The sequence below is a fragment of the Athene cunicularia genome, assembly GCF_003259725.1.
Source record: "Athene cunicularia isolate RWA chromosome 5 unlocalized genomic scaffold, athCun1 chr5_part1, whole genome shotgun sequence".
NCBI classification, from domain to species: domain Eukaryota; kingdom Metazoa; phylum Chordata; class Aves; order Strigiformes; family Strigidae; genus Athene; species Athene cunicularia.
In genome coordinates, this window is record NW_020799101.1 from 32,526,640 (window position 1) to 32,553,502 (window position 26,863).

General features: G+C 36.9%; 1 protein-coding gene across 4 annotated transcripts in view; it reads right to left on the bottom strand.

Annotated features, from left to right (window-relative positions):
- Positions 1-2,075: 2,075 nt before the first annotated feature.
- The window catches only part of DPH6 (diphthamine biosynthesis 6), a 211,449-nt gene continuing 186,661 nt past the window's right edge, over positions 2,076-26,863 (bottom strand). For 3 of the 4 annotated variants that reach the window (XM_026849933.1, XM_026849932.1, XM_026849930.1), the window contains exon 14: positions 5,568-5,881. In XM_026849933.1, coding sequence (XP_026705734.1) covers positions 5,766-5,881 — 116 coding nt within the window. In that variant the 3' untranslated portion in view covers positions 5,568-5,765. Of the gene's footprint in view, positions 4,809-5,567; positions 5,882-26,863 lie in introns of those variants that run through there. The other variant, XM_026849931.1, reaches the window with a different exon arrangement.

Here is a 26,863-nt window from a genome sequence, read left to right on the forward strand (position 1 = left end):
TTTTTTAGTTGCAACTAGCAATAGCGAGAAGGCAGTCCAGGGCCCATTCCTTCAAAGCCAATCTATAAATAAAGAATAAACCCCTTAGGTCCCTAAACCTGTTTTTTGCCTTTTTAGCTTCCCCACAGGTTCCTAATAATACCATTCCTTTCCTACTGACTTCTTGTCTATGTTTCCTTTCTATTATTTCATATCATTTAACACCTCCTGCTTTGAACCTTAACAGATCCAGCTCTAAGCTGTGGAAATTTGGTTCAGTTACAAAAGGCTCTACATTTGCATGTATCTGGGTCTTGCTGCAGAACGGTTGGGTCTGTGTGGGAGTAGGACTGAACTTTGTTGCAACGAGATAACTCTTACATCTGAGAAATATATTTCTTCCTTCTGGACCCCTGTTCTCCTATAAGCAACAAAATAAACTACTGTCAAGGCAGCTACCAACAGAACTATGGGAATCAGAGACAGCGAAGCAATGCTTGCACGAGCTTGCAATCCTAATGCAATGCCGCAACTTCTATCTCAGACAAACGTCTTTCTTATAAAGCAGGGGTGTGGCAATAATATGATGTACCAAGGATGGGGTCACAGAGTACTGTCAACAGCAGTCGGTAGCAGGAGTTGCAGAAGGAGAATATAGACTGCTGCCTGACAGAGCCCAGAAGAGGGATTTTTCCCCCTCTATTATGGCAAAATCTAAAGTGGAACAAATCTTCTCATGAGTAACAGAAAGTAGTAACTGCCTGGTGATGTGGCTTTGAGGTTCAAGCCTCTCTGTGGTAACTGTGCTTCTGCCAAAACAAATACCCCTTCTCAGGGGACTGCGGAGAGCGGAGGAGCTCTTCTCCCAGCAGCGTAATGGCAGAGACCTGCCTACATTCCCGCTGTGCAGAGGAGGCCACCAGTGTGTGCGTGGCTGTCCCAGCCATGGGCCAAGCAAATTTTATGTAATGGACTTGTAAAGCACTTAAGGATCATCGGGGATGAATCATGCTGTAAAATGTATCATTAGTGTTACTAGATGCATTATAGACTTCTCCTGTGATCTGAGACTGCTGCAGGCAGTGTGCTGGGAGAAAAGCTCTCCAGATTGTGCTCATGCAAATCGCTATCTGTGATCACATTCATTCTGGTTCCCACTACAACATTACTTTCACACTGTTGTGTGCTGCTCACTCGGTCTAAACTTTTTGTTATTGCAGGTTGTAAGACTACAACATAGCATCTCTTTGCCAACACCTTTACAAGGGTGAGAAAACATACAAATCTGGTAGAAAACTAATGGACATGCTGGAACTTACTCAGGAAAGGGGTGGCATGATCCTAACGTATGCCTCCTGACCCTGCTGTCCCCTAACAGGTTACTAAATCAGGGCAGCTGTCTGTTTATCAGGGCATTTAGTTCAGTTTATCTTTTTGTGATGAAACAATATTTCCTTCTGAACTGGAGATCTGCATAATTTAGAGAAGAGCTGGAATTTCTGAAAGCTGGGAAAAGCAAAAGTGAAATCTGACTTGTTCTGAGAACATCCTGTTCTCACCGTGGACAAGTAAGTCTTGGCAACTGGGTTAAACTATGCAAACAGTATTTGAAAATTATTTAGGATTAAATGATACAATCAAAAAATAACACTATAATAGGAAATGGAGGATGAGCAGACATATCCAAGAAAAGGTTTTCAAACATTGCAAATGAAATGGAGAGTCAAGGCAATGACAAGGAGACTGCTGCCAGTGACATATCCTGTGAGAAGATCCTTAGAACAACCCGACTCTGGGAATGTGGGGAAAAAACAGACAGTGCTCTAAAAAATGAGAAAAGCAGGAAACCACAGGCAAATCCTAGCCATGAATTAATCCAACAGGAGTCAAAGCCAAGAAATTGTGAGCAGTGAGTCATCAGTAAAAGGGCACTTGCATGTAACATACGGGTTCAGTTCACAGGTACCCAGTCTGTTTTTTAAAATTAAAATTTAAAATATGTCAAAAATATTCAGTGTTCAGATGAAAGTTGAAAAAAAGAAGCTTTCAAGATCTCAAGTCTGTATTTTGAATGTTTGGCTAATACATCAACACAGGCTGACTTGCCAAAAATATTAAAATACAACTAAAGAGATCATAAATTAGTAAATTGTCAAGTATTCTTAATATGTATTCCCAATGCCAGACATTTATAATAGTAAAAACAGGTTACTTATTATAAGTGCCAGTTAGTACTCTGAGAACTCAGGATAGTTTTACTTTAACATACAAAATAAACCAGGTTTGCTTCAGCAAACCCATCCTGAAAGAAGTAACAAAGATTTAACTTGGACACATGAAAAGTTTCTGTATTTTAGGATTTCAGTGTTCATTTAGAGAACTATTATACCATGCAGTACAAATCTTTTATTAAATCAATGCATTCATTTATTTGAAATAAAAGTTTTATTCAATCACTGTATTTTGATAGACTAGACTACTGCACATTGACAGGAGATAATGGATTGAACAGGATGTCCTTGAAGAAGAGCTGCTTCAGATCACCTCTCTAATACTCAGGAGACATCCTGCTTCCAATGCCCATCAGACTTCTGAAGGATAAGAGGAAAGATGCACCCATGCTATATGGTATAACAAATCAGCTCCTGAATCACCTAACTATAAAACTCACAGGGAAAAAAATTAAATAATGTCTGCTTAAAATATCTCAATGTCATTTTAAAATCTATTTAGGAAGATCAGCTCCGGTGCCTTTATAGCAGCTTAGCCATGTGCATTGTAAAGGCTCACTGGTACTGTAGCCATCACTGGGTTTTGAAATGAGTAAAACGCAAAGTTATTAAATCAGTTTTGGTCTTGCAGTCCCATTTGGTCAGTTCACTTTAACATGCTTCAAGCAATTAAAGAAATTGATATACAGATTTTTTAAAGGAGGCAGGAAACAAAATTTCACTGACACAGAGAACTATAAAAATACTTAGAATTATTTTGGAAAAAAAAATAAAAAAGATGTATAAGCCATATTCTAACACTTGTTACAGCAGAGAAAGGAAAAATTTAAACCTCAGGTTACATTTTAAAAGATATTTTCCAACCTATTACATATGTCTTCTGAGTGCTTGAACCTAGATCAGCCAACTCTTTGTGTCATAATATACATACAAAACATTTTCCTGCAGTCTTAGTAAAAATCAGAGAAACAGAAAGCATTTGTGTATATATATGAAGTCCTCAAAACCAGTGCCTTAGCACAGTATGTCAATTTATAGTCTCAAGATTAAAACCTGCTGGGGTAAACACTCAGCAAAGCTAGTCATGAAAAAAACCCCAACAAACCCTGCATCTATAAATTTTGAGTATTAGATGTCGTTTCCTCTTTTCACTAAAACACATTGTGTGTGTGTGCATGTGTGCACACCCATCTCCCCACCTCCCATCTTCAGCTAGCACTTTTGTTACAAAGTGAACAAGAGCTCTGTGAAATAACTTATTCACAGTAGGATCCAGTAATTATGATGCAAGTATGGCAGCATAAGCCAGATAAAATGTTAATTCTATCACAAAAGTCTTAGGTCTCTATATGGAGCAGCACTTTACTCACCTACCTTGCCTATCAAATGTTAAACAAATTGCATTGTTCGTACTTAAAACACCGCAGACCCAGCTTACAGTTTTAGTTATTCACACCACTTAGAAGCTGTATGAAGCCTCTCAAGGAGAAAAAGTCAGCAAGCTATTATTTTTTAGCTATTCACAAAGTAAACCCATTGAAGTTCTAGTTGTCTAAAAAACATAAAAAGGTTTGCTTTCTGGTGAGAAAAAAAAAAATGATCACACTGTTTTTCAGACCAATGTATTCTCTTACCATTTTTCAATACACCTCTGCTGGGGAAAAGGAGGATAGTTTGAGCCATGAATCTTGCAGGAAAACTTCCAGGAAAAGCTGGTTTCTTTCGGAGCAAATAACCTACCACCTTAAAAACACACTACAGTACAAATGCCAAGATCAACATGTTTAGGTATCTTTTTTAAAGTATGAAAAAAATGACTGCTACAAGAGACACAGTCAAACACACCATCTATTTGGCTTCCATATGTATTGATGAAACATTAAGCTTCATCCTCATCTCTGCTTCAGTCCAGCTTGTGTTTCTGGTCTGTGGACACTTTACACTGAGAGAATGAAAATGCTGGTATTTCGAGGGAGAAGTAAGAAAATAATTTGGCCTTCTAAAAGAGTAGAATTCAAACAAAACAGACACATCCAGGTATTAAAAAGTTATTTTCTGATCATAGGAAAGAACAAGAATCGAATATGTTTAAGTCTAGCCTAAAAATGATACTGAATGCTAATGAACTAATGTATTGTTAATGGATTCTTCCCTTTTTTCTCAAGAAATTTAATTTAATGCATCCATGTGTTTATACACTGACACATAAAAAGCTCTTTGCCTTTTCCCTTCCAAAAATACTTGACTAACTGTGAGAAAAGTAATTCTTACTAATGAAGATGTCAGCTCTGCTACATTACTTGATGTAATAGTAAGGAAAACAACATTTAACAGTCTCTATTTTCAAGTAATCATCAGTATAGTATAGTATGCTGGACATACAAACTGTATCTAACAGAGGAAGATCCTCTTATGGTCACTGGTTTTGTTTCAGCTGCTGCCCAGGTCAAATCATGTAGTGGGTAAAGAAATGAAACTGGAGTGCTAAGTCCACGTCTTAGTCACCCCAATGTAAACACACTGCCATGCAGTTGACTTTTATGGAAGTATCTCAGATATATGCTGGAGTGCTGGTCACGTAGCTCCGGTGCTCACACACTGGAAGAGAAACAGTGGGAACATATCGATATAGAACATAGGCAGGGCAAGGGTTTGATACTCTTTATTGAAGGTTTAATTTTATAGCCTTTGTCTGAAAATAAGATTTCTCTACAGTGCCTTACTGCCTCAAGCAGAGTCCAAAAGGCTTTCTCTCCTATACTGATCTTATATCATGTTATGAGTAAAATATCAGTTGCAATGAAATCGATAAGATCTTCACCTGTGTGCCTGAGCCTGTTTTAATGAAAGCAGTAGTAAAACTCCTGTTGATTTTCTAGAGAAGACTGAAGCCCTGGGGAATACAGGTAGCTCTTTAATAAGAGCTGTCTACCAGATGTAAAGCATGATGATACCCACTATTGCCTCAGAAAGCAGGATGGCAAATCCTACAGTCTGTCCATCATCTCCATTATTTGCTTTGGTAAAATGTGCAGCTTGAAAATCTCCCTGAATAATTCTTCACTGGTTCAAGAAAAGGGTTAAAATCTCACCAAATTAAGGTCTTCATGAGTTGGCCTGAAGTCAGTGAATTCAACATAAAATTGAAAGGAATCAAGCCTTTAAAACAGTATTGGAGCTAATGTTCTGGTTTTACCACCATCCAAAAGATGTGAAGTTATAATCAGCTTTTTGTAACCAGGCCTAAATATATCAAACAAAAGAACCGATGTGATCAGAGTAACTGACATCTCCCAAGAGCCACCTGCTGTTACCAGAACATATCTAAAAATAAGTGAGAAAAAAGCACAATATTTTGAAAAGAAACCTTTATTGTTCATACAAAGCTGATTCTGTCACATATCATGAGGCATCATTAAAAAGCTAAATATGACTTTGCTTGAATCAAACAATATTGCTTAATGAAAGTATCCAACACAGTTATGATCACTTCTTTTCTTTGTTCTCTCCTGGATGGAAAGTGTGTTTTGATATCAACTCACCTCTTTTGAACGGCTAGCTTAGCCAGCACATTACATGCATAACTTCCTTGCCAGGTAAGTCCACCACAGGTACTAAAATCAGAGCTGGGGTCTTCTTGCCCAAATATTTTTCAAGGTATTCTTGCAGTCCTAAAATAGAAACAAAACAATTAATGAATCCTCTTTGTCTCATTTTTTATTGTGTCCTACCTCTGGAAAATGACTTCTAAAGACATTTTTGGAAATGATTGTGGAGTAGCAATTAACAAAAGCAAGGGAAATGCAACTCTAAATTTTCACTTTATGTAGAAGGAAGAATCATCATCTCCCACCTCCTTGTCGACTAATTTGAGATTAACTTTACATGTTGCCTAAGGCCATAAAATTCAGCAAAACAGTTAAAAGCATGTTTCTCAACCTTGAGTGAGTGAGTGGTCTGTTGATTACAGATATAGCAAGCTGAAACCAAGTGCAGGTAGTAAAAATAACTAAAGGCCAGTTGAAATTCAGTTCTTTGTCATTTTTGATATTTGGATGATCAGCACGTAGTTGTCTGTAAACGAAATTCTGCTCTCAGGTCCCACTGTGGTGCATCAGTCTGCTAGAAGATAAAGTGGGCCATTTTTTAAAACATTATGAACATGATTTCCATTTGAAATCAATGGAAGTATGCTGCGCTGAAGATATAACGGAGGAAGTCCAGGGATGGCAACATATATGACTGCATATCTAGAATTATAGAGAGATTCAAGCTGCTAAAAATACAGAATCTGGCTATAAAGAGCTCTAAAGGGATTGGTATGTGTGGCAGAAGTTTGTAAATTTAAGACCATTATGGGAACAGCATTAATAATGGAGAAGATCTAATTAAGAGAATATGGACAACAAAAGAATAGAAAATTTAAACTCAGCATCAAGACATTTCTGGTCATGTTGCTGCCTCAGGGGACATGCTACAAATCCAGCCGCACAGAACCCTTAAAGCAGACTACCAAAACGCCTCCAAATGACCCTACAAAAGACTAATGGTGAGGTATGACCTGCACGGGTTCTGGTTTCAATAAGTTATTTCTGTCTGCAGCTTCTGTGATTATGGCAGTTCTTTCTAACACTAAACAATCTTGGCTAGAGACGGTGTAAAGAAGGCAGAACCTGAAGACTGTCAGAGCTTTTCTTCTTGGCATCACTGCCCGTGAAACTGTGAATAGGCAGTTCAGTCAAAGTGTTACCTCATCCAGGATAAAACAGGAATTTTTCAATTGTATTGGCTGAAGCCAAAACTCTTCTCCCTTGTTACCTGGCAGCAGTAGCACAAATTAATGTAATAATGGCAATGATACCTACGAAATATTGCAAAGACAGTACCAGTCTTCTGAAATTCTGCTGACTTCCTTTTGTATTAACATCATTGACATCAGAGGTGAAAACACACAAGGGTGAGCCAAAGACCAACAGTCTCCTCAAAGGTCAAAGGACTTCTTCAAGTTGTGTGTAAAAAGGATCATAGTCTATATATTGCTGATATTCAGCAATGACCTGATAATTAAGCATCAGTTAACATTTTAATTCTAAATTTTGACTTTGGGAAACTTTATAGCTAAACTGGCTCAGAAGGCATCAAGTGGAAGTGGGTAAGGGCAAGCAACCTCAAAACCCACTAGTTCCACCCTATTAAAATTACATTTCCTTTTTTCCCTCAATTAAAATTGTGAAAATATAATTTTAGTCTAACTTTTTTTCACAGGCTTAAAAGCTGTGAAACAGTGCTATAAAGCTACCAAAACAAAATCAGGTATTACTTTCAAAGGGAGAATTTGAAAGTGAGGCTATCTGGAAATATAACTCCATTTGTTTCTTTTTTTTGAGGTGGACAAAACAGCCATAAATATTTACAATTGAATGTGCCTTAGCGGACTTGGGTGCCAGCCAGATAGAGCACCTTTCCAAAAGACCACCACCACCTTTTCTATCGCAAGTGCAAACTGCTGCAGCAAAGCCTACACATATAATTGAAATGTGGATAAAAATCTGGGACATACGCCTCTTAAATGTTTTATTATACTTATAAATCAAGTAGTTTGATATGAAAACATTCTACCTTAGATGTGCATTTTTATACATTTAAAAACTGTGGATAAAAGTCTACTCATGCAAATTTCCCCCGAAAAGTGGAGACTGGGTCTTCTAAAACAGTAAAATTGTACTCTAAGGTCCCACAGAAGACAATGTACAATTAATAAATTTGTGGCAGCCTACGTAATCATAGTTGACACAATTCAAAAATTGACAGATATATGTTTTACCTACTATAGTAAGTTACTCTAAATCCTCCAATGCTAACTGTATATTTTTTAATGAAGTGACACTAATAAAGACACAAACTCTATTTTTTTCCCTCAAGCAAATTATGCTTTTAGTAAAATAAGAGCCTCAGTCATGGGTATGAGTGTTTTCTGAAGTATGTAACTGTTTGAATACAAAGATTTCGAAAATTTATTTCCTTTGTATCCCTTATGGAAACGTTTGCTTAGTTGCATGCCATACTTATAAATGTTGATCTTAAAAGTGAAACCAAGTAAAGGACAGAGGGTTACAGTGAGTGTGTTTGTGTGTTTACTGGAGCTTTAACAGCAGCTATATATGATTGATATTGGTCTTAAAGTTATTTAACCTGCCCTGATACAGAATGTTTATTAAAGAAAAATAATTTCCTGTGACAGTCCACATTAATTATTATTACTACATAAAATTTGCTGAAAGCACGCGAGCTTCATCCTGTAAGATGGATCTGTGCTACTCCCAACTGATCAGCAGAGCTTCAGGGCACAGGTTCCATATGGTGTTTCTTTCTGCACCACCGTGCATTTTTGTATTGACCTGGGTAGAGTTGAAGGATATGGACATATCTAAAACTTAAAAATGAACAAAAATAACTCAAAGTCTTCTCTCACCAAAAATTCTGGCATTATAGTCTATTTCTGCCATTCCTCTGTAAGGACAGGATGCTGAGATTAATAGTTCGATGATATCTCACGCTGACTTAGCAGCCATTCCATATAACATAGCACAATCTAACACTGTTAGCTATTGTTTTTAAATGTGCTTTTCGTATGAAATAGATAAAACAATGTCCTGGGAGTCCCTAAAGGGTCATTCCAAATGATTAGGAAGATGATGTTTAAATCTGTGCTGTCATTGGCTTCAGCAGGATTTAGGCAGTATCAGGTGAGGCCACAGAATCCACTTATGCTTCCAAAATCAGGTCCCCATTATTGCTGCCATACTCTTGCGTCACTGGATGTTTGCAGGGGAGGGGTAATCTAATAGCTCCTATTGCAAAGGAAAATGGTAACACAAAGGAAGATCACATTTAGCCCAGTACATAAAAAATCACTTTCATATTACAACTACTATCTTTCCTTCACTTTTTAACCAAAAGATATTGTTACATTGCTTAGAGCAGGTTTTTAAATCCCTGAGCTAATAAAGCTCCATTGCTTCAGCTGCAGAGATCTGACATACAGCATGTACTTTGAAAAGATGCGTCACAGGGGATCAGGTTCCTAACAGTTGACTAAGAGTTCCAGTCCCAAAAGATGTGCCCCTGGTGTGCAGAACACTTAACCCTTCGACCAGTACCAACATGACTATTCACAAATTATTGATGTCCCTAAATCCCTGGCAGATTGCAGACAGTTCTTGTCTCCCTTGAAGCCAAAGCATATGGTCGCTAATGAGATGGATTAAAAAATACATATACACATTCAGGGCTTTGCCACATGAATGTAAAGCCACAGAAATGGTAGAAGGTGATTGAGCTGGACTGAACATGTCAAATACATGATTAGCCTCTTGTTATGGATCATTTCCATTGATCTATATGCAGTTTCACAGCATACTTTAATTAAAGCTGTCTGGAAGAAGCCTCTGCCTTAAATGATCAGGCAGTGCAATGAAAAGGTGAAACACGGGAACTGGAGACCCTCCCTTGTTGCTTAAACATCAAGCTGACTGTGATTTACAACCATAGCAAGGAAGGAAAATCTGCTTTTAAAAAACTATCTGTTTTTACAGTACAGGGTTTTCTCCACACTTTTACTTAATATAAAATGATTTAGTGGAATATATGATTTTAAAACAAAACCTGTACAATTTGCTTGCTTCATTGTAATAAAGACCTTTCTGTCCAAAATAAAAACAAGTCCAGCGAACAAAAATATACTGTTGGAACATCAAAGTGAGTCACTTTGCAAAATGTAATTTTGTGCTGATTTTTGTTGCAGCTGTTAAGATTTTAAATGACAATAAGGTAGACAATTTGCATAGTCCAATACTTGACTTTTCATACTATACTGTATTTTTTTTTTTACTATTCTTGATGACATTACTTCACATTGGTTATATTATATTTCCCTGTTAAGGGACTGCGCTTCCAAAATTGCTCTGACCACAGTAAAAATGGAGGCAACGTCTTGTAAGTAATTGTGTTTCCATTTTGAAAACATGTCAGCTAGATCTTCACAAGTACTAAAAGCCTACCAGTTCCAGGGAAAACTGGCCAAAGATATGCTACTCAATGCTTTTATAAATTTCTTCCAAACTTATAAAACCTAAAGTCAGTCTTGATTTCCACACACACACCCACACCCCCCCCCCCCCATTCATATGCATAAAAAGAGGGAAATCAACAATAACTAAACTTAGGAGGATAGAATGCAACTTGCTTTGGAAGTAAAGCACTGCTGATTATTTATCCTGGTTATTACACTGATTTCCCTTGGTCATTCTGGTTTGGAGTGAGTTACAGTCTGTCTTTGCCTACTTACTTATAATATCAAGATAGTGATGATTTGCATACTGCTAATGGTGATTGGGGTGTAACTGAGTTTTGTTAAGGACTGGTAACAAGGGGAGTTCTGTAGCACTTTTTGGCAGTCCAGATTGGTCACAGCTTTAGAGATGATAAAAGCTCCTTCATGCAATACTGATGATGCACTTCAATCACTCTGGCCTGGGTTATATATCTGAATATGAGTTAACCAGCTGCTCTGAATTGCAGGGGAAGTCTGTTGCCATGATATATGAGACAAATGACCAATATGAACTTGGATAAGGCTGTGAAACAGCTTTAAATCTGTGATTATGTAAGACAGACCTTGAAACTATGAAAACTGTTTGTGTTCTTTGCTACATAACTTTCCAAATCTAACCTGTGTTCTGAAGACTTCTTAAGTTTTGCCTAGATTTCTCTCCCTTGTTTCAGTCAACAACTGATGAATGAGCTTTCCTGTTAAATAGTAAATATATAAGAACATCTGTTTAAAAAAAAATTTAAAAGTAACTGACATAATATAGACAACCCCAAAATTTACTTTCAGGCCTATTTGTAAAATACACATACCTCAAAAATTAAGGAAAAAAAAAATTACAGAAGGAGTTGCAGTTGCATTTGGAACTTGGATCTCTACAAACACATGCCTGGTCAGTCACCAAAGCAGCCACTCAGATCTGCATCTCTTGTACTTGCAAACAACTCTTTCACAAAAATGTATCTTCAAGGAGTCATCACGTTTCATTTAAGTTTGTCTTACATATGTGGAGTCATCTATACTCAGGGGCTTCTTGTTTCTTGCACCAAACTAGTTTTAGTTGTAACAATGAAAATGTCTTTTTCAAGTAATAACAGATGAAAATACAGCCTGGACTGGAAGCACTAAAGCCAATGTTAACCATCCTCTGACTGTAACCTCTTCTGTGAAGGGTATGTCTATTAGGATCCAGACTGATAGGACTCTGCCATTTTGGTCATAAAATACTGTGAGTGGTAGGCACAACAAATCAGCACTTCACTGCTGCAGACCATTCACCAATAAAATCAAAGAATCATAGAATAGTTTGGGTTGAAAGGGACCTTTAATGGTCATCCAGTTCACCCACCCTGCAATGAGCAGGGACATCTTCAGCTAGATCAGGTTGCTCAGAGCCCTGTCCAACCTGACCCTGAAGGTTTCTAGGGATCTAGAAACCATCTACCACCTCTCTGGGCAACCTGTTTGGGTGTTTCACCACTCTCATCATAAAAAATTTCTTCCTTATAGCTAGTGTGAATCTACCCTCCTTTAGTTTAAAACCATTATCCCTTGTCCTATCGCTACAGGACCTACTAAAAAAGTCTGCCCCTATCTTTTTTATAAGCCCCCTGTAAGTACTGGAAAGCCACTATAAGGTCTCCCCAGAGCCTTCTCTTCTCCAGGCTGAACTACAACTCTCTCAGCCTGTCCTCACAGGTGAGATGTTCCACCATTCAGATCATTTTTGTGGCCCTCCTCTGGACCCAGCCCAACAGGTCACTTTCTTGTACTGAATCTTATATAAAAGGAAGACTACAGTTTTATTATATTTTACTGTTAGTCCTGTTTGTGTAGTGGACTTGTCCATTTGGAATCTATCCCTAACCCTAAAGTTCTTGTGCATTTGGAATCTATCCCAAAACCTAAGTTCTAATTGCTAAGTTCTAGCAATGTTTTCACATAGGCTACAGTGAAAACATAATGAAAGTTGCTGTAGGCTTGGATGGGTACCCAGAGGAGTTGGAGCAGCTATTTCTACAGCTGAGCAGAGGAAGAGGAAGAGGAAAATGAGCTGTTTCCCTGTGTGCCTTACTGATAACTCCTGCTCTCAGAATCAGTAAGAAGTTGCAAGTGTGCAAGGTAGCAGCCATGAAACTTACTGTTCATGGAAGATACAGGAAAGATGAATGATTTGCTTAATCCAAACTAGTTAGCAAGAGAGGGACAGCTGGCCTCAAACGAGGGGCTCTGCAGGAATCCATAAGTTGCCTCCTCCCCTCCCAGCCTCATCAACTTCTCTGCTGTTCCTGTGCTTCAGCAGGAGGGTGTGGAAAGGAAAGAGGGCTCACTCATAATCAGGGAGGGCATTAACATTTACAGAAACCTCACTTTTCTAGAGCTGAGTCACTTGGCTGAGTAACTATGGAAGTTTTTTTAGACTGTAGCTAATGTGTTTTTTTTAGCATCTGAAAGAAAATTAGTAGACAAAACATTTATTTTTAGTGCTGGTTTGATTGTGGGCCTGTCAGCCTTGGCAATGCATCTCTTTTATCAAGCTGCCACGATACCTTGTTTTGTTTTCAGAGCAAAGTTTGATTAAAGACCAATTTCAGAAAAGTTACTTGCTGTGGGCGTTAATTAGAGCTTTCCGGACTCTGCAGGGTTTAGCTTATGATCCATTTCACTTACTAAACCCTGTAATTCAAGTTTCATGAAGATGGGAATGAACCAACCCCTTCTATTCTTCTGAAGGCTTCTGTTTAACTCAGTCATGAAAGAATCTCTCTCCTTCCCTAATATGGAATTCTAATTTTTGGCCTTTCCTAAACAAAATTAAAAATAATACCTTACATCTATAAAGACTTTTCAAACTAAAGAACTGAGACACATCCTTGGAGCTTCAGAATGGGGTAGGTAAACTTTTAAGAAGATTTTGCTTCTAAATAATGTCTTCAGTGGTGGCCAAGTATATGGTACATCTTAGAAAAAATAGGTAAACATCTATTTCCCTTCCTCTGTATTTTTCTGTGAGTGTTGTCATTCTGTAAGAGAAGGTCTCTGGCATTCCCCTCCTCCTCTTTTATTAGCAACAAGAAAAGGCTTTTGCCTTTCTGCAAGCAAACGAACACCTACCAGCTCAAAAATCTTAAAAATCTTGTTGATGAAAAAAGACTTAGTAGTACTTGTGTGCAATAAGTAGCAGACTGAGGTGGAATTTATAACATGATATAGTTAAAATTAGGAACTATGTAATAAAACGAATGAAATGAAAACACCTTTGGGGTACTATGCAAATACAAGCAGAGAAAAATCCAGCCCAAACAAAAACTTGACTCAGCTACATTGGATAGTTGAAACTAGGGTTGACAAAACATGAAACATGTACTAAAGAGAACAAATCTGTGAAGGAGAAGATAACCTGAAATGGTCCATCTCTTTTTCTAGCAGACAGCCTGCACAGAAGACCTGAGGCTGGATGAGGTAAGATATTAAAGCAGAGTTCATGGATACTATCATTTTAAAACATCCCCTCCCAGGTATAATTCTCTCCCGAACTTCCTCCCAAATTTTGAAATCCAAACTTCAGCTTAGTTTGAAGGCTAGTATGGACTCTACCTAAAGCTGTACACTGTGACAGATGCACCAGGACTGCTAAGGAAGTAAGCAAATCAGGCAACCATAATCATCAAATGAGGTTTTATACTGATATGTATAACAATTACAATGTCAATTCCAAATGCCATCCCTAAGACAATCGTATGCCACATAACTCTCTCTGGATATACAGAAGTTACCTTCCAAAGTACACACAGTAACAGTCAAAATAGGTATGTTATCATGCACATCAGCAGCAAGTTGCAGAAAGAAATGTGACTCTTTTAAAGATAAACAAATATCACTGAGCTCTTCTGCACATTAGTTATGGCTGTTTCTCAGTAGAAAGAATTAAGATTTAGCTTCAGTAATAATTCTTTCAAGCTGCCGGCTATAGCTTAGAAAATAGCAGAGCATGAAAACTCATTGCTTTGTGTTTTCCAGTGTTCTGTTTTTAGCCATTTCCTATATACAAGTTGAGAATTGGCCTATACAAGGTTAAAAATGTGCACTTTGTTTAAAATGTCATTAACCTTCTTCACTAAATAAAGAAACGCTTAAGCATGCCCTTTCAGTACTCACGGGGAGCTCTAAATATAATTTCAAAGAGAATGGAGGACTGAACTTTCTGAGTACAATCACTCAGGGAAGAACTTGTGCTTTTTCTAAAACATGACAGAGTGCAAAGATCACAAGCCTGTTTTCCCTGTGTGCTATTTTTCAACCCTGTAACAACCCAATCTCTTTATGGGGTGGATGGTTATTGAACCTTTATACCAGCTGTGCTCAGAATCTCTGGGGAGGATGGGCTGTAATGACACCAAGCAGAGATGAGTTATGAATGGAGACAGATTATTACAAACATATGAAACAGTAAGGACCCATTTTTCAAGAGGCATCTAAGAATGCACTTCACAGTATGTGTATGCACTTGTTTGCTCATAGTCATCTGAATGTGCCTATGCACACAGATAAAACCACAGGATTCACTAGAGGCTCTCACACATGTTTTTTGTTGTATGCAAATCAGATAAATGTGCACCTTTTTTTTTTTTTTTTTCAGATTAATTGAAAACTTGGTGTGAAAATGATCAACTGCAACAGCACCTGTGCAGTAATTATGGAACTCGCTTTTTCACCTTTAGGTTATATTACAGCTACAGACTCTTGGCCCATAGTCCAAGAGCATGAGATGGCACAGATTTGCAAGCTGTAGGACAGTTGGTTGCTGTGCCCTCCAGGTAGGGTTGGGGACACTGGTGGGGCAGTGTGTGTGGGAAGCTCGGCTGTGCCTGCTGGTAATTCAAGAACTTTTATCTCCAGGGCCTGTCAATCTGGCACCTTTCACAAGTGTTAAATTCACTTAAGTATATTTTTTCAGAAGCTGTCATGAGACATACTGAAGCAAATATGTCCTTCAGTGGTTACACATGGACTTGGTTGTAACAATGTTTGTTAAGTGCTTTGACATCCCCAAATGATATGTTTGGTGCCGCTTCCACATTTGTTCGTTTATTCCAGTCTACTACATAGTCTCCAAAACCAAGGGGTTTAAGAAATATCTGATTTGATACAGTGCATCCAAAAGGCCTGACCATGAAGAGATGTTTATATAGCTAGTGGACACCACATATATCTGCTGGTGGGAGAATTTGGTCTACAAATAATAGAAAAGTTTTTTAAAAGACTGTGGTAAGGATCTTCAGACTGGCTATGGAGAAGATCACATGGCCCATGCTTTATGTCATTAAGCTGTGATCATTTAAAATAATACCGATGAAATACTTGTTTTCAGTTTCTAAGTCAGATTCTCAACTGCTGTAAATTGTAGCTATGCTAATTTACACCTGCCAAGGAGCTTGCACGGTAGATTACATATTTATATATAGATTCACATGCAAACTAATGAGGTTATTTCTATAGGTTTACCATTGTAAAGAGCTCTGAAAATTTAAATCAATCTGCTGTACTAATGTAAACAATTTATTGTAACAAAACCAGATAAAAGCGCACTGAACATGTTAAATACATTATTAGGTCGATGAAGATCATTTCTATTGATCCAGGTCTGGCTTCACAGCACAGTTTAATCAAAGCTGCCTGCAAGATGTAACAAAGAGTGGTCATGGCATTCGCTGCTTTTCATCTTGAGGCCACCACTTTAATCCTAGAGTGAGTCTACAAATGACAAAAATTTCATTACTGCTGCATCTGACAAGTTACGCAAAATTAGCTGGAGCGGGTTAAAAAGAAGGGTAGACCAATATTTAGAAGTGGAACAAAATGCAACTTCTGTTTTAATGGGAAAATCATGCTGCCAGAGGTTGCTGATGATCCACCCAGAAGTTTGTGGGCTCTTGATAGCCACACAACTACCTCCTCTTGATCTGGCAGATGTACATTAATAGGATTTTTATCCTGTATGGAAGCAACCCAAGATATCAGTACCCTTTTATTCCCTACAGTCAAGGAAGAAAAGGAGAGAGATGATAGTATTTTGTTCCTCTTCATGGCCTCCAAGGATGAAAAATAAATCTCACTGCTAGTGCTTCCTGTGTAATGTAAGCTCATAGTTTGTTACAGGCTTGGGAATGGAAGACTGGGAGAGGCATTCAACTGTGTCAACCAACAGCAAAATGAAAGAAAAAGGGTCTGAAACTTGGCTACATAGTGATCTGAGCTGCAAGTCTTTTTTTCTCTAACTTGAAGTTATTAACAGCATAATTTATAAAAGCTTTCAGCAAGACTTATATGTCATCAGGTACTACATAAACACTAAATAACAGACCTACCACACAGAGTTTACCATCAACACAAAAAAGCATCTGAAAAAGGAATTTAGGACAGATAGGAAACTCAGTCATAGACAACTGTGCCAGAATTACACCATTTGTGAAGGTAATTTGTGGAAAAGCCAAAATCTGACCCTAAATTCTGACCCACCATACACCTCTTCTTCCTTGTGAGAGCATACCACAGTGAGCACACATGAACAACAATACAGTGGCCAAGAACTGAATCATCCCTTTGCTTGGACTGCTTTTGGATCTCTGGAAGTTAAAATCACAGCCCCAGAAGAGCATTGCTACACATTCTCCACCTGCTCTGTTGTCCGGCTTTACTGCTTGGAGGCCTCTGCAGCTGGGGTGGTTTACAGGTTATTTGAAAGTTACCTGTGGGATTTATGCCAAAATAGTCTATAACTTTCAAGGGGCTATCCACCTGACTGTCTTATGATTGCTTAATAAACATTACTTTATATTTTGTGAGTGTATCACAAAAGGCTGAAATAAATTATTACACAAATATATATATATTTTTTTTTTTAAAAAAAGTTTAATCACCAAAATACATGGTCCTAAACACCTGTTTTTAAAAAACTTTTGATGAAGGCCTTTTGGAATTATACAAACAGCACTGCTTTCCATAACTCTGGTACATATTGTGATATATAGCCACATGGGTGACAGGTGAAGTACACAGAATAGCCCAGCAGTGAATGGAAAAGCTGACTGGATCTGGTCTGTTGCTTAGGGCTTCCAAGTTCCTCCAGGTGGGCCAGTACCCACAGGTGACCAGTCAGTCAACAGCACTGACAGTTCCTCTGCCTGCACACTGGCTCTTTCAACAGGAATTTCTACTTCTGGAGCCTTAAGCCGCATCTCCACCAGAAACTATGTTAGTTCAAAGAGATACTGGATTAATGAAATTGAAAATGCTCAGAAGGAAATTAATGCTTTAACCACTTTTAAGAAACTTGAAGTGTGAGTGATGGAAGGGTGACCTTTAGCTTTCCCACAAACAGAAGGCCAACCTATCAGGCACAGAGAAACATGCTTTTGATTTATCCTTGTGTCTCCTGTGATCTGCAGTATGAGATCCAGTTTTAACAATTTTGCAGTACTGCTAGAGGGAAATAAATTGTTGAAGAAGAGATGTCAGTTTTAAAGTAAAGCAAAGATGCCCACACAGCCCTCTCTTTGGTCAACACTGATACTTTATGCCATGGGCCTTAACTTGTCAGGGAGTATCATGCCTGCTGCTATGCAGAACATGGTAGTGAGAAGGACAGCCTACAGAAAGGCATCAACAGCTCTTCACAGAGCCACTCCTCTCCTGCAACATCATCACTGGAGTGGTCTTACCAGTATTTTCTATACTACATTAGCTGAATGAGAGGGCTTTTTTTGAAAAAAAGGTTTCTCTTTCAAGGTTGTTTTCCAATTACACCACTGCCAGGAAGATTCATTAGAATCAAGCCATCACCCCTTTTTCTCTTTTGCAGAAAGCACATGTTGGTAGAAAGGAAGGCAACAAAATATGCTCAGCCTAGCTGAAGTTTTGCCAAATCACTCTGCAGGACAAATAAAACTCACCTACAATGTGTCACAAGAATACTTGGGGTCATTAAAGCACTAAAACGTCTGGCAAGACAAAAAGGTGAAACACGAAGATGTTAAAGATTTACTACTATTATCATTTTTATTAATAATAATAATCATCATCATCATGTAATCATTTTCATTTTTGACTTACTGAGAAAAAAGAGGCAGAAGAAAGAAAAACTAACTGGGTCTTATATAGTCAGAACTCCATGTTAAATATATTTGTGTCCTGCAAATATTTCTGACTGTAATTTTAGCAACTAATTTAGGTAAATCTAACACTTTCAAATGCTACTAACATCGATACTGCCAGATTCAAAGTTTTTGGCCCATCTCTTCAGAAAAGCATGGCATAAAAGACTAAAATAATAATCTACTTGCTTAAAATATAAGGGTTGGTTATTTATTCCTCCACAATTCTAGCTTTCCTCTCAGGGGAAATCTGGAAGTTTTAAATTCATTGATCCTTCACTTTGCCACTTTTCTTCTCTCCTTTGACCTTTTAGATATTTTTTGTTTGCTGTCACATTTTTGCTGATTTGTTTTTAAATTATAAATCTGATTTTACCTTCATTTTTCTTAAACCACTTGCCACGATCCTTTAGAAAAATCTACTCACAGTTTCATTCTTAAGGCCAACCGAAGATTTACAATATGCTAAACTGGGCAAAAATTCTGTAGTAATCAGCACAGTATATTTTATCCTCCATCATAATCATTTTTCTGGCTCCATGTCGATATAACTTTTTCTGCTTTTTACAATGGTTTACAACTTAAATAATTTAATACAACAGTTGTTATATTTTTATTGCAAGCTTATAAAACTTGTACGATAAGTCTCTTCCATGCAATATATTAAACAAAGAAATGACAGAGAAGAAGGGGAACTGATGATTACTAAAACTGTAATTCAGTTTCCAAGTTCTGAACGTGTCATAAAGCGCTTCTGGCTCACTTGCATACAGCACATCTTGTCAGCGTTCCTTAAATGAACCACCTCTTCCTATTCAGTTCTCTTTACCTCTTATTTTAATGTTGACATAGGAAAAACAACGATGATTTCACATTTCAGGCAATGCATTGCTGAAGTGGTGGTTGAGGGGAAAGGTCCCAGCATAAGGAACCTGGGGGCAGGAAAATTCATTGCCAGTTCTGCCACTGACTTGCTGGGAAGTCCTTGGGCAACTTATTTTGGCTTCAAGAACACATATTAAGCTATGCTTTATTTAATTTTGCAAGGTCTTTCAGTGCTGTAGAGACTTGTGTCTCTTTAAGACTCAGGCAGGACCTTTGTGTCTAATTTTTGTGTTTCTGAGCAACTGCAATTCTTGATACTTTGTAAAATCAATCTCGAAATTTCATACGTCAGTTTTTTAGAATAGAAAAAATGCTTTCCTGACTTTGTGAAATGCTTTGAGATTGCCTGATGAATAATTGCTACTGCTTAGTATATTTGAGAGCTTATGTAAAAGATGCTGCTTTAATGCATCCCTCAATAAGAGAGTTTTAAACTATTTTTTACATCACAGACTCACCTCATACACTTTCACAGACACATCTGTCCACATCTACAAAGTAGGTTACTGTATATCCACAAGAACATACAAGTCTGCTACTTCTAAAACTCATTTGCTGATAATAAAAATAATAAATATTGATCTAAAATTATGTCAGAAGTAAATTTTACTGACTTGGAAATGCTACATTTATTTCTATTTCTGGAGTAATTATTCATATTTTTGAAACTTACAGTAAGAACTTCAACTAGCTGTGGTACATCATCACCTAATGCAGTAAACCGTTTCTACACAAAATGCATCATAGAAACCCTTTTCCTCTATGCTGAGACTTTTAATAGAAAAGAAGGTATCACATATACTTTACAGAGGTAAAACAGTTCAGGTTCTAAGGCCAGGTTTGATAAACTCTCCAGATGATGGCTTGGCACCCCCCCACCCCACCTCCCCCAATTACTGTAAATCACTTAACTGTGTAGTCTTAATGCTGTTAATACAAAGGCTCTGAGCCTAGATGATTAAGGTTTCTCAGTAGAAATCAGCTTGTGACTCCTAAGAGATGCAACATAGCCAGCTGAGAAATAAACTTACAAACTTTTCTATTTGTCCAAACTATGATGAGTTCAGATAGATGATGGTTAGTTGAATTGTGTTGTTATGAGTTCAGCCCTTGCATACATGGATCACTCATTTTGTAGGGTGAAGGACCACAGATGCCTGCCTACTCTCTCAGATTTTTTTTTTTTAATCTGATACTTGAATCATGCAATGCTAAAACGAATGATGAAAATAAACCCAGCATTAGAGTCCTAGATCAAGCAGTCATTTTATTTTTCCCCTTAAAATATAAAGCAAAAAGTAAAACTTGGAAGACATTTATGCTTATGGACTTGAGAAACTTCAAGAAAAGTACCTAGAGGATAGTAACTCAATTTATTTTGACAGCTACCTTTCTCCTCATTAAATATCTAAGGTATAATATTTACCTTCTTATGGTTGTAACTACAAAGATCATTAGATCAATCCATCTGTATTATTATATGACAAATTTTAAGAACTATATTAAACTCCCCCACTCCAGAGATGGTTGCATGCTTGATCAGTTGAATAATTTTTATAACTGATCAAAAATGTGCTGCATGTAGTGTTCTGATTTCTGTTTCTTGCCTACCAAACCTGAAATCTACTGGCCAGAGAACAAGACAAACTGTGGATTTGCTTCTGTAATGCTTTACAAAGGGTTCAATAAGGGTGGACATATTAGGAAGAAATCATTTGGAAGGCAGGAAAAACTTCTAAGTAATAAACAAGAAAGCATCCATGAATTTTAATCATTAACTTCTTAATGCCAGCCTAAACGTATAAATCAAGATCACAAGATGTCTAAAGAATGAGCTAGTTTCCATATGGAAATGTCTAGAAGTCATCCATTACTATTGCTGCTTTTCCATATTGCAGACAGTGAAATCAATATGCTGCACTGGTTCAGTAAATTTGTCTCTTAACAAGTTAATAAAACAGTGATCCCCACATAGTCCTTCCATCAAACTTTCATGGAAAAAAATGAGAATATTAAATGCACTAAGATAGGGAAGATCTGCTCCATTTGCTCTGCAATGATAATCTTTTACAAAAGAGGATTTTTATTATTAATTCTTTGCCTTCTGGGGATATTATAATTTCCTAGAATGTAAAAACGCCTTAAGCACAGCAATTTGCTGAGCTAGACTGAATTTCAGGATGTTTCAAATGAGCTGATAAACAACTGCATAATTAGCAATTATTAGATCAAAACTCTACATTACAGATACATGAGTGAACCAGCCAATGGAAAAGCAAGTTGCAGATACTGTTTTTAAAACTGTAAGTCAGTGTTATGCTTTGACGTACATCACAACTTTTCTTTTAAAGAATTAAATACCCTACTGCTTATTTTTTCTTTAGAAATGCAGATTATTCTATCAACCAAATCCTTGGGGTCTTAATCATTGGACACATCCCTCTGTGTATGAATAATAAGGAGTTTACAGGCTGAATATAACTCATGCGCTAAAAGTGATTAGACTAAATTTTTTTTTTTTTTTCATTATATAGTTACAAATCAATTGTACAGGCATCTTAAACTCAAGACCCAGTATATTTCTTAAGCCTTGAATTCTGCAGCTCCTTAATGAAATATATTATTTTACCTTACAAAATAAAGAATGTAATCAGATATACTACAAAAAAGTCAATTGTAAAATTAATGTAATATATACTACCACCACATTTTCAGGACCTGGGTATTTGATACTTATATATAATTTTGTCAACCAGTCAGAGAATGGCTGGGAAATGTGGCAGCTAGCTAACACTAAGGCTTTTGAGATGCAGAATAAAGTTACTGTTTTTCTCTAAAACAATCAGACATGGAACAGTTAGTAGGGCTAATATCTATAGTGATACCTTTACGTTTCAGCACAGATCTACCAAAATGATATCTCCATTGAAATGAATGGCACAGTTCACACTATTCACAATTACTGTTTTAATTCTGACTTGACTGCATCTAGGAGGACTTCTTTACAAGAATTTACAGTGATTCATTAATATTAGTCATGAGTGTCATAAATATAATTTTTACAAAACATGAATATTCAAATTCAAAACCACTGGTTTGCACCAAGAACAGATTTTTGTTTTGAATTTAGGAGGTAATTATTATGTGATTTAATGGTTTAAAAGCTAGACATCTAATGAAAACAGCCCTATGTTCCAAAAGATTATTAATCCCATTTTAAAGCACACTATAGGATGAAGGGTCCCTTGGAGGTGTCTGTCACCCAACACAAAGAACGTAGGTCATTAGGTTAAACAAAACAGTTAACTTCTTTTAAGCAGTTAGACAAAACTGATCTGCTCCTAGCTGTCCAGGCAACTGTGAGTCGCATCACACTTGTTTATAATAGCAACTGGGAATTTAAGTGGACCGTTGGTTAATAGTTATTACTGCAGACAACTTCATTGCACAGTCCCTTACATGAAATGACCAGCTAATCCTTCCTATTTCAAATTCATCTGGAATGGTTTTCCAGTCTCAGAACACCAGCTTCAAGTGGAAATTTAATCAATGTTCATAAAAGACAATAAAACTAAAATGTAACCCTTGTAACAGCAGAACTACTTAGACATACTTGATTTAAAGATGTATTACAATCTCTGTCTAGTAAACTTTTCGTTGTCACTCCCATTGCTCAGAAGAGTTTAATTTTTAACAGGTGAAGAATACAGAAGTTTGCCATTCAGTGATTCTAGCTTGGAAGAAGTTTTAAATAGCAATAGATTAGAAGCAGTTAGAACCAGAAACACAACAATATAAACTAGAAGCTTCTTCCCGGGATCTGCTACTTTGTAGTCTTCATTTCTTCTTATCTTTGCAACTGTGAGAACATTTCAAAACCCTTACAAGAGTGATTGGTCTTCACATTTATCATGGCTGCAGGGCTAAATTTAGACTTTAGGCCAAGCTTAATTTTAAGTGTTGAAAACAAAGAAGCTTTCTCTGACAGGTTAATTAAAATAAAGGAAGCTATTTAATTCTGCCCAAGGATATTCATGTCAGTGGTAGTCTTAGTTGTGACATTTGGTGAGCAGTGTGTAGATGAGGTAGTCAAATGGATGAACCATAGAAAGTAATTTTTTATGCAGCACACGCATCATATACACACGGTTAGGTAAGCTATGTGCACATACTTTTAGCTCTAAGGAACCAAATTTAGCTAAGACTAATTTAGCTAAGACTAATATAATGGTTCTGCTCTAGCTAATGCAATTATTAACTAAGGGTCACCATGTAAACCTTCATCTGCTTTTGTGAAAGTAAGAAGTGCTAACTCAGTGATATATTTCCCTACATTTATAGGATTAATGGCACAGAATCCTTATAAACTGTCATGGAGCTGTGAGGTGGGGAAAGAATTTTGGTGGAACAGGTTGCCACCTCTTGTATTCTGGGGTTCAGCTAAAGAGTTTTAAAAAGTTACATGCAGTAGCAGCATGACTGCAAAAGGTCGTGCTTGTAGCCTACAGGGTTGCCATAGAAGAGTATTAAAGACATTCATATAGCAAACTATTGAATCTCTGGATTTGAGACACTTGTAGGTGGACCACTATGATCTGCATGGTTTAGAGAGCTCTCTTCTTTTACACATACTGTCCTTTATAGGTATCAGATTCTACAGTAATGATTTTAACACTGAATTTGTTAATCTGGTTTAGACCAACAATAATCAGTACAAGAAATGCAAAAAAATAGTTTAAATTTGGAACAGAATTAAAGAAAATAATTCTGACTCCATTCTAAGTCAATAGTAAAACTAATAATTCCAATGAGGTTATCATGACCCCAAGATCAAGTGATAAGGTTTCAACAAGCACTGAAGAGAACAAATATGCCTGATACTAATGAGAGTCTGGCCTAAGTGACCCGCTAGTTTGTCCAGCCCAAAACTCTCCTGAAAACTGCACAAAGTGCTGCAGAGAAACTGTACAGGACAGTATAGAAAATGCTGACAACTGGGAATGTTTTCTGGCACTATACCTTCCTACACATAGCTGTAATTACCTACAAAAAGAGACTATATTGGCTGGTGGGACATAAAGAAATTAACCTCACATAGCCACCTATGTTAAGAAATCGAAAGAGGACCGTTCCGTTGGCAGCCTTTGTTTTTTCTTCTGATTTGATTCAAGATTGATTAACCATCAATTAGAAACAGGTCTTTCAATCCCAACACTTCTGTCACCTTCTGAATCAATGCAAATGTCTTCTGGATAAAGTCAGCCAGCCAGAGCACAGTAAGGCAAAGCTATGCTGGCCTCAAAATAACTCCAAGAAAAACAATAATAAATCACTGCTGTTAAAGGAAATCTATGATAATTTTTCAGAAAGGCCCAATATTAACTCTTCATTTGCTATGAACATCAAAAAAGAAATTATCACTTGCTTATATACCTATACAATTGTGTCAGACATAAAAAATGCCTGAATGTTGACAAGTATGTGCCTTCTCAATAATTTGGATTTACTGAATGGTAAGAATTAAATACTTTTAGCAAGAACCATTTTGAGATTGAGTAGCTTTTAATTTTTTCTTCAAGTACTTGTGAAATTTATGTTATCCTCACCTAATGCCAATAACTGGCACACTTGTTACATTGCTAGCTGTAGCCTGTTATGCTAAGGAAAAAAAACAGAGAATATACTCTATGATACAGTTTGGCATATGTCTATACTATACTGTGTTTGACACATCTGTACTAGGAAGGATAATGGAAGTATGACTTTAATATTAGGTCTGACAATAAGAAATAAGACAAGTGTATGAAATACAATCACATCACTAACTCTTGATAATGCTCCACTGGTTACGTTACTGTTATTATGAATTCTTAGAGCACAGCCTATATAAATCCACTTTACCAATACTATTTTATGGGTTTGACTACAGGTCATGTGCATACACTGCTGGTGCTTTACTTGTAAAATTAGTCTTATATATGCAATGTTTGAAAAGTCTGGCCTAAAGCCACAGTATTCTCAAAAATGCTTAATTTTTAGTCTTTGGTCTTTGTCACAGCCACTAAAACCATTCTAATAAGTAAAGCTAAATTCTCTCACAGTAAAGGTAGACTATGTATCTCTTTATATATAGATTAATTTACTTACATTATATTGAAGTTCCAGTTACCAGGTGACAGGTCATCATCTACCACTTGGAGCACAGATTTACACTTACTGTGTAAGCCAAAACCATTTTTTGCTTCAACAGAATGTCAGTTCAGTAAATGAAATATTTTCTGGAGCAAACCCTTTGTTAGAAAACATACCAAACTACTGAATCCAAGCTTACAAGAGAAAATGAAATACATGTCCTGTGTGGGCCATGGCACCATACACAAACCCAATAATAATTCAACTTTTGCAGGACAAGTTGATGTGTTTAATTTCTGTATCAGTTGCTTTTCAGTTTTGTGTTCTAACATTACAGCACTATATTTTTAGAGGTGATATGTTGGAAAGGTAGTGTGATTTGGTGCAGGCGCAGTTCATTAATACTTTTGAATTTCTTAAGTTTCAAAAAAGAAGGCAGCTTCTCAGGAAATTACCACTACTTGAAAAAGGCCATTATCCATCAGATCTGTCCTATTCTGACTTTCTCTCTTCAATTTTATGCAATGTTCAATGGAATTTCTCATCTCTCATACACATTTCCTGTCTTAGATCCTGATCATCATTTCTCTCTAGAGTACATTCTCCTCTGAGGAATAAGAAGACATATTCTTTTTGGAACCACTTTAATTAAATTAGGTACTAGCCAGAATTCTCTATAAGTGATGAGTAGATGAAAAGGAGAAAGGAGAAATGTTGTCAATTTGTTCAAGAAAGCATTTGCCTTCCTAAACGACTTTGTGTAAATCAGTATCAATATATTGTGTAAGAGACTGTTTTATGATTGTATGACAGTTTGCTATACAGACTTTACTGCTTAGAGCAGTTTGCATGTTTCCTTACAAACACTGAGGAAAATAAAAGTATTTTTTTTCTCACATTTGTATAAAGACACTGGCTACTCTGATATTCCAGAGTATATTCTAATTCCTTCCTGTTGGCTACAAATTAATTCCTTTTGTCACCAACACGCTTCCTTGTCTTCTATGTCTCAGTGCATTCTCATTTCCCACTGCCACAGACTATTATTTAAAGGAGGAAAAGGTTCAATTTAATCATTTAAAAAAATGCAACAAAGAAAATGAGACTAGAGACAGTGAATAGCCGGAGCGACTACCACAAACTTAACTGCCAGGAGCAAACCATGTCCTTCATCTAAACTTTTAATTACTAATTAACAAATTATTAGTAACTTTACTGAGCAAAATTAACTTGTCCTAACCTTTAAAACTATCAGTAATTTTTAATAGCAAATATGCATGTTCTAAATCCAAAACACACTTACAAATTTCAATAGCCAATCTTTCTTCATCCTACTCTGTGGCCACAACATAAATGAAAATATATTTCATTGA